The sequence below is a fragment of the Aythya ferina genome (assembly GCF_964211825.1).
Source record: "Aythya ferina genome assembly, chromosome: 3".
Classification (NCBI taxonomy): domain Eukaryota; kingdom Metazoa; phylum Chordata; class Aves; order Anseriformes; family Anatidae; genus Aythya; species Aythya ferina.
The window spans coordinates 27,295,634-27,304,832 of record NC_140298.1 but is presented as its reverse complement, the minus strand read 5'-3'; the positions used below and the strand labels follow the sequence as shown (position 1 = coordinate 27,304,832).

Here is a 9,199-nt window from a genome sequence, read left to right as displayed (position 1 = left end):
ACAGAGATCCAACTTGAAAAATGCATACTATCATGAACTTTCCCTACATTTTGTAGGTTTAGAAGCAAGTAATTTCAGACTGAATAAGCTTGAAGACTGTAACGGCCTTTCTCCCGTCCAGGTGCATCCCACATCAAGACTGAGATGCAGACAGATTGGCAGGACAGAACAATAATATGCTACTCTTGCTTGTGCTCTGTCTATTTTGTGGAGTAACATTACCAGGCAGCATTTAAACTACTTGTTAATCTAACAAATTAACACCATTTATGGAAGCATAAAAAAAAAAAGCATATCAAGAATAACATACTTATAAAAGTCAATGAGAAAAAGGTAGGGTGAATGATGGGAACAGAAGTATAGCTACAGTTTTTACTTACAATTCCGGAATCATGTTTTGGTCTTATATTGTATAGTGATTTCCCCTTTTTCTGCCTACAGACTTCCTCTGCTTCTTTAACTCTGAAATGAGACAAATTATAAATATTCCACTAGACGAAAACAATTTCCAAAAATAGTGCTGTATATAACTTAAAAATTTAGGCCTGAAGATACAAATGGACCTTATTCCCCATATTTTTATTAGCAGGCTCCACAATCCACTTGCACTCCCTGGTTGTTAGAGTACCAGGCTCTAGCACTTACAAGGTCAAGCGTAATCAATGGTATATTCAATACTAGTTACAAAAGTAATCACTTTTGTTGTAGTTAAAGATTCAAGTCTAGCAGGATTTAAAATACACTGGAAGACACGAAGACTAACTTTCAAAGCATTCATGCCAAACAATGCTATGAAAGCTACTTTTCGTGTCATGACTATTTTGAAATCATTTTTCAACCACTCCTGACCTCACTACTTCGACTGCAGTTTAGGTGAAGATTCTCACCAAGCTAATTCCTCTTTAGCCCAAATTTATTTGTAATAAAAATGGCAAAGCAGCTACAATTCCAGTCTTTACCCTCTAACTTTAAATTTTCAGTCTCCTGGAAATGAAAATGTCCAGAATCATTCTTACAGAACATGATGTTTACAACCAACATGGCGCACAACACTGCACACATCTCTTTCTGAAACTGAAAGTTAGCAGTGAGGCTTACATGAATACTGGAGGTGAATATACTTGGTTGCTTAGGTGCAAAGAGAAGAGCAGGTTCCAGATATGAGGGTGTCACTTATTAGCATTTCGTGACTTGGTAAATGGTAACAAATTAGGCCTTGTGAAATACCACAAAATGTCACATTGTGATGAGATAAATGTCCTTTCAGTCATCCAGATAGGGAACAAACCCCAAAAGCAACCCCAAAAGCCAGAAGGCTATATTCAGACTGGGAGTCTGCCAGAATCAGTCTGGTGAGCTCAATGGCACACTGCAGAACATTGCTCTAACATTTTTGCTCGCTTTGGAGATCAATCTTCCAAATACACATGGTTATTGAAACACTGATAATACAGATTTATGTTATGAATTCTTTGAGCTTCAAAGACTTATATATACCCTTTTTATGTGATGGCATAAAGTGGTGTGAGATATGTACACTTTGTTTTGATGAGAAATTAGACTATTACTTATAAATAAGAAAGTAGAAAATAAAAATGTAAATCCTATATTGGCTTGCTCTTGCCAACAGTATAGATTTTGGATGGCATTTACTGTGCTTTTTCATCATTATCCAACAATGAAAAAAAAAAACAGTAAAATTATATTAAAGAAATGATATATCTTGGCTGGTTCCTTGCGGTTCATCTCCAGACCACTCACATCTACTATTTCACTGAGGCTACATAGGGCAATGAGAGAATCAGACTTCATGTTACTATTTTTTTAAAATATTTTTTGTGTGTGTGGTAAGGGCCAGATTTCTGAAAATATGACTCCAGCTGGGTCTGCTAAGCACATTACAAAAACTGCCTTTGCATTCATCTCTCCAACATCCAGCTTCATCAGACACACCTCGTTCTTTTCATAAGTCTCAAATTTGTACTTTCAAAAATTAATTTAAACTTCAGTTCTTTTCCAACACTTCCAACAAGCTGCTCTCTTCATTTGATGACCATATATTTTATTAGTGTAGGAAGACCTTTACGTGCACAGGTGGGGGGAAGGTGGGGAAGCTTTTGAGACCTCTTATTTTCAAGCTATAATACTTTCTATCTGACTTCAAATCAGACAGATTGCTGTAGCATAATGTAGAACAAAAATGTCAAACAGCCAAGTAATTCACCTTTAAAATGTATTTAAATAGATCCAGTAAATGTGGCAGCCAAAACTTGGTGATAGTTTTAAGTAAAAGCTTATGGGAATAATATAGAATGCAGTACAATTCAAAGATACTTTTTCCCCCCAAATTCTACTTTTTCTTCTGATTCACTTCTACTTACATCCGAAGGAGGAAAAGTACTTGTGATATTGACCTTCCAATGATATTTTCAAAAAGTCAGACACATTCCAAGCTATCAAAAGCCACTCTTACAGATATTAAATAGCTCATTTATGATATGATTTCCTCATTTTCAAATACGACTATAGCTAGCTCCCTTCACGGGTAGACATTTACATAAGAAAATGAAACCTTACTTAGGGGTAAACTAGTATCAAATCCTGGGGACAGTATTAGTACTACTGAGGTTATCAAGATGACTGTTTTATAGAAGCAATTTAATATATTCAGGTATTCAGGATACTCAACATGCAAATGATAGCATTTGTAATATACAAAAGCATTTACTGAACCAGTTCACACAGACCTAAATGTTATTCTCAGGAAATGTCAGGAAATCTTTAGTTCCAGTCTTTGTCCAGTTTAAATAACCCCCTTTAAGGATATATTGAGCACTGCTTGCCTAACATACCAGGTCATAAGACGGCATGGTTTCCTGTAGGTCTAACATTTACTCAAAACAAAAATCCTCATTCTAGAATGGAACCTAATAATACAATGATAGTGGTTATTCTGTAAAAAACAGGTCTTGCTAAGCATCATTGCCAGTGTAACACCTTTAAATATTCTGTTTCTATTAGAGAAATAGCTATTTGGAGAAAGGCTGTCTTGGCTTGAAACAAGAAAATGCTAATAACAATGCCACTCAGTGAGGAAGATGGTCTTAATTTCTCTGTCCCTTAAATTACACATAAAAAAAAACCAACAACCTCACAGCTTCAAGATTGATGAAAAGACAACCTTAAAGCTTGCACTAGCCATTTTTCTAGGATTATGTAAGAGACGCTGGTATAACTGTGGTCCCAAGTTTTTTGGGAGCTTTTGTAAAACTCCTTGGAGTTTGAGCCTACTTATTCATAGCAACGGGAATGCAGAAGACAAAAAGCATTATTCCCTAAAGCACTTGAGACAAAGCTGAGAGCTAGCAGCCACTCAGTTCCAGTTCCAACCATATCACTGACTCATTGTGTGTGTTTGGGATAGCTTGCTGTCTCCTGGCCCCAATCCTGCAAGAAGATTCAAGTGGTTGGATAGAGCCTCACTGAAGCCAATACAACCTATACTTCTTGCTTCTTCAGCAAGAGATATTAGAACGGCAAAAGGTAGCACATCAAAGTCTCATTATTAGGAGGCTTAGTTTATGACCACGTTATAACTGGAAACCAAGAATACTGTACAAATATACAGCTGTATGTACATGCGTGTGTGTGTGTGTGTGTGTGTGTGTGTGTATAAGCCAGCAAATAGGTGAAATATAGAGATAAAGGCAGTCATTAGCCTTCCACAACACTAAGTCATAAACCTGAGCTGGTATCAATTTCTGCAGTGCACAAGTACATTTTCCAAAGACCAACCATTAAGCTTAATAATTATTTTATTAAATTTAAGATTAAAGTAGTTTGATCTTTCCAGAACAAACAGATATTTTTTGACATGAACATCAATACCATTTAAACTGCAAGGTCTAGAAAAGCAGATAAAGGGTTTTCTCTGAGATAAAGACAATAGTCTCAATTCAGTTGGAAAATATTATTTAATTGCCACTGGCAATCCTTCTCAACTTCTTAGGTTTTCTCCACTGCTCCTGAATGATTCTTCATCTTTCTGACTATCAAATTCACAAGATGTGGGCAAAAATACCTTACTTCTGTCAACTCATTATTAATTCAGGTCCTATTTTTACTGTAGCAAATTCCTGCATACCCTCCTCTTGCTCAGACCTTTCCTACACTACTTCCCCCAACTTTGGTGTGGATATGCAAGGCAATAATCTGAGATCAAGATGTGCAAAAATTGTGTGAACTCCAGCTGTTATATCAGGAAGACTGGCTTAACTATTCATCTATGGTCAGTCGCTAGAGCTTCACGAAGAGGTTCATGGAATCTAATGTTGGGAAAAGGGAAGGGGATGTTTTGAGAAAACACAAGAGCAATCTGTGCTCCTCCCAACAGCCACAAAAAGGGAAAAAAATGCAGACAATGACATACTTCCAGGCCCAAGGCCAAAGTGACACTGCTGCTCTACCAATGTTGAGAACAAAGCACTCAGAGCATGAAACAGTTAACAAGACATTCCTAGGAAAGGAGCAGGGATTCAATTGTCAGGGCCTGTGTGGAAAGATAGGCTGCCACTGAGGGGGGCTGTGGAAAAAAAGAGTCTGAAGAAGGTGGGTGTTCCCCAGTGCCTGCGAATTATGACCCTTAGGCAAAGGCAGGCATGTGTATAGATTGATTTATTGTTTTGAAGATCTGTTTCTATTTAAACTATTTAAGTTCTATGCAACTAATGCATTCTGTTATAGAGGTTGTTTGGTCCCTTTATATAGAGCTATTGCTCTCAAGTGCAACCAAATATTCAGTTAGAAGTGGGACATTAACTCCAGGCATGATCTGAGAATGGGTGAGAGAGGGTGGTGCTAAGGGAGCCTAACAGGGTCAGGGGAGGTTCAGGTTGGATATTAGCAAAACATTCTTTACTGAGAGGGTGGTCAGGCAATGGAACAGGCTCCCCAGGGAAGTGGTCACAGCAATGAGTCTGCCAGAGTTCAAGCAGCGTTTGGACAACGCTCTCAGAAAAATGGCTTGATTTTTGGGTGGTCCTGTATGGAGCCAGGAGTAGCTGGACACAATGATTCTTGTGGGCCCCTTCCAACACAGGATATTCTAAGATTTTATGAACTGGCACATGAAGTGCTCTTGAAGAAGCCAGGAGGCACAGTTAACACGGTGTAATGGGAATTATTCACAAGCTTACAGCGTGCTAAGATGCTTTGCTAGACTGATTATATCTTGACAAACCATCTCACTTCATACTTTTCAATTGTTTCTCAAACTGACTTTACTTCAGTACACTGTCTTTAGCTCATTTGCTATCAAGCTGTCCCAACTCATGCCAATCTTGGCTTAAAAGCAAGCGTATCAGTTTGACAAGATAGAATCAGCTGCATTACCTTTATCAATTTTTACTTGTTTCTTTTCCCAAGTCATTTGTTCGGAATCCAGAGGGACCTGGATGGGCTTGAGAGGTGGTCCTGTGAGAATCTCATGAGGTTCAACAAGGCCGAGACCTGTGTCAGGGCAATCCCAAGCACAAATACAGGCTGGGCAGAGAATGGATTGAGGGCAGCCCTGATGAAAAGGAGTTGAGGGTGTTCATCGATAAGAAGCTCAAAATGAGCCAGCGATGTGCGCCCACAACCCAGAAAGCCAATTGTATTGTGGGCTGCATCAAAAGAAATATGGTCAGCAGGTCAAGGGAGATGCTTCTCCTCCTCTACCCAGACCTCATGAGACCTCACCTAAAGTGCTGCATTCATCTTTGGGGCCCCAACATAAGAAGGATTTCAACCTGTAGGAGTGAGTCCAGAGGAGGGCCACGAGGATGATCATTGTGCTGGAGCACCTCTCCTATGAAGACAAGCTAAGGGAGCTTTTTCAGCCTGGAGAAGAGAAGGCTCCTGAGAGACCTTACAGCTTCCTTCCAAGTACCTAAAGGGGACCTAAAAGAAAGCTGGAATAAAGACTCTTCACCAGGGATTGAAGTGATAGGACAAGGAGCAATGACATTAAACCAGAAGAGGGTAGATTTAGATTAGATGTAAGGAAGACGTTCCTTATTGTGAGAGCTGTGAGACACTGGAACAGGTTGCCTAGAGAAGTTGTGGCCAGGTTTTCTCAAGGCCAGGGTTGGATGGGGCTTTGAACAACTTGGTCTAGTGGAAGGTGTCCAGTGAGGGTGGGGTTGGAACTAGATGATCATTTAGGGTCCCGTCCAACCCAAACCATTCTCTGATTCTTGTTTTTGCCTTAAAAAGGACAATCTTAACAAAACTAAAACAATCTTTTCAGTCTAGACAACCAGAGAGTTGTTTAACTCTATATAGCAATCTGAAGAGCGGAGGTATTAACAGCAGTGGACACAACATCAGGCCCAAGGCAGATTCCATGAATGCATAATAAGAATGTTCAGAACTTGTATCTGAACAAATATACGTCCTTGAATATTAACTAAATTTAGCTAAAATATTGCTTTCATTATTTCAGAAAGGATAACCTTCTGAAAGGCCAGCAATTAGAAAACAGGTAGGGAACACATAGTAGTAAGCAATTAGTTTAAAACAAACAAGAGAATGAACAGCTAGACACCTACAGAGCCCAAGAATTAATATCTCAAATCCAACCACTTAGAAACATTCAGAGACTCTAACAAGTATTACCCTTAACAAAGTAGTTTCTTTTTTCCACCAAAACTAAAACACCCTTCTCCAACACTTTCACCTCCTTATACTTTGTATTTATTGTTAGACTAACTTACACAAACTGTGGTTAAGTTTAAAGACTCTGTGAGACAAATATGCAATTCACACTTTGGCTTGTATACAGGAAAAAGGAACCAGACTTCCTTACAAACCCAAAAGACGGAGTAGCTTTATCTACCTTCTAGACCAAAAGCCAGCCTGGCCACAATCTTATCAAGGCTTAGAGAACTTCTGTCATCATTCAATCCATTGAGAAGGGGAGCCACTTTCCTGCCACTAAACATTAATAATGTTGTCTGAAGTATCTGTGGCAGACAGATTCATTTCTTACTGGCTCCATCTAGGCTTGGTAGCCTTACACTTCACTAGCAAGTACTATGACATGACAAATGTAAGCACAGTGAGAAGGCTGGAATGTTATACGCCTTAGATAGTAGAGCTGTTCACAAAAACTTCCATGATAAACTCACAGAGACATTAATTTTATGGTTTGGCAGTGTAGTTCATGAAACCCAGAAGAAATTTTTCTGCAGATATACTGTATTTTCTAACAAAGCAAAAGCTGATGCCAATATTCCTTATATTCCTCAACATTTATTATCAGATATATAAAAAGTGTTTTTCATGCCAAAATACTTTACTTAGGTTAGTCTGCACTGGAGATAACTTTTTCATAATAACAACACCACCTTTACAAATAAATAATTAAAAAACCATCCCCTGCAAAAATATCAAGCGCCAGATATCCTTAAGATATCAAGGATAGAAAACTTTAAAAATGTTTATTGGAAAACTCTTCCAAGAGCAATGGGCCTAGATTTTTTTGACTCAGTCACTAAAAAATTGGAATGACTTTTTGGTAAAGAGTTTCTCTTTAGTAAAAAATAAAATAAAAAATAAAAAAATAATAAAAATTAGAGTAACTGTTAGGGAAAATTACAATTCCCAACATAAAAGTAGAGTAAAAACTGTAGAGCTTTTACTTTCATGCCAATAGTATTGAAGTGATGACATAAATATGATTCAGTAACTGACTGCAAAGACTTTATACAGATAAGAAGCACATTTTAACGTACCTGGTCTCATCAAACTGACTGATAAAACCTAACCTCTACCTACAAAGAAAGATATTCTAATATAGAATCTCTTTCCTCTTTCCTGACATCCCTCCCGGCTCTTTGCCTGGCTACTTTAAGGACCATGGGGTGGACAATGACTGGTTGAAAGATGCAGTGATTGATCATACTTTGGCTCAGAGGACCAAAGAAAAATAGATTAAAATATTTTAATTTGGCCAGTTAACACAGAGAGTAACCGGTAGTGGGACCCAGATTATGATCCCTCCTCAGTTAACTGTGTAGAACAGATTTTTGGGAATACATCTTATATTTTCTTCCATGTGCATCATGTTAAAGTGGCCTAAAATATGACACTGAAGCCAAATGAATTGAAAATGAGACCTTCCAATTTGCAGTCCTACTGCTATCCACGACACACTTCACAACCCTCTGAAACAATTTCAGTTTGGAGGTATTGCATTGTGGAAGTGAAATCTTTCTAATTTGGCTTGACAGGGATGAAATGAATGTTGAATTATCTTATTAACCTATGGAAAAGAACTATTTGGTTTTTATGCATTTCTATCTGGCAACAATATTTTTGGTGATCTAGATGACTGTTCTTATCTGTGTAGAAATAAACACATGTATAAATGCAAAAAAAAATGATACTTTGTTAAAATCCATGTTTTAAAGATGATAACTTTAGTATTAATGGTAATTTCATCTTGAAAATGTAGTAACACAAAAATAAAGTTTTAAGGATTATCTATAACTCTAATAAAATGCAAAGAAGCATATGACCACTTAAATAACTATTTCCTGACTTCTTGAAAAATTCATGTATTTCACAATGTATACCAAATGTATATCAAATTCATGTATTTTTCTTGTCAAAGTGGCCAATATTTCAGACTATACCTGTCTACCTTCAGGCAAGATGGAAATCACTTTCCTCCAGAATTTGCATATGAAAATCGAGATTGCTCTCAGAAAAGTTAGTCATCAACTTTCAATGTTTTTCTTGGAACTGAAGCAAAGATTGCTCTCAAAGAAGCTGGCTGCATTCTGGACTATTTGGTTAGGAAACTCAACAGGAAATAAGGCAAGAGAACAGGACTGGAGGTGAAGTAAAACCAGTGACATAATGAGCAAGCAAAAAGAAACGAAACTCTGGAATGAACAGAAACGTGAAACCATGTGTTTGCTCTAAAACGTGGAAACAGCAAATGCAGTAAAAAGAAGGAAAAAATTGCAATGTGTAAAAAAAGAATGAGAAAAGTCTTGGTGAATAAATTATATGGAGAAGGAGACCATCTTAAAGAGGATATGGTGACATACCCTATGCAGACGAGTAGCTATGTTGGGTGTACTGGGGTATACATATATTATGTAATCCATAGCTACAGGAATTTGCTTGTACAAGCAAATATGAGAAATGA

The 9,199-nt window shown here is 37.6% G+C and overlaps 1 protein-coding gene across 5 annotated transcripts in view; it reads right to left on the bottom strand.

Moving 5' to 3' along the window:
* The window catches only part of FMN2 (formin 2), a 163,752-nt gene that overhangs the window by 8,061 nt on the left and 146,492 nt on the right, over nt 1–9,199 (bottom strand). For all 5 annotated transcript variants that reach the window (XR_014692068.1, XM_084516173.1, XM_084516176.1 and 2 more), the window contains one exon: nt 381–462. Coding sequence is in view for 4 of the 5 variants with exons in the window: in XM_084516173.1 (XP_084372299.1) it covers nt 381–462 (82 nt within the window). In the remaining variant the exon portion in view is untranslated. The remainder of the gene's footprint in view (nt 1–380; nt 463–9,199) is intronic.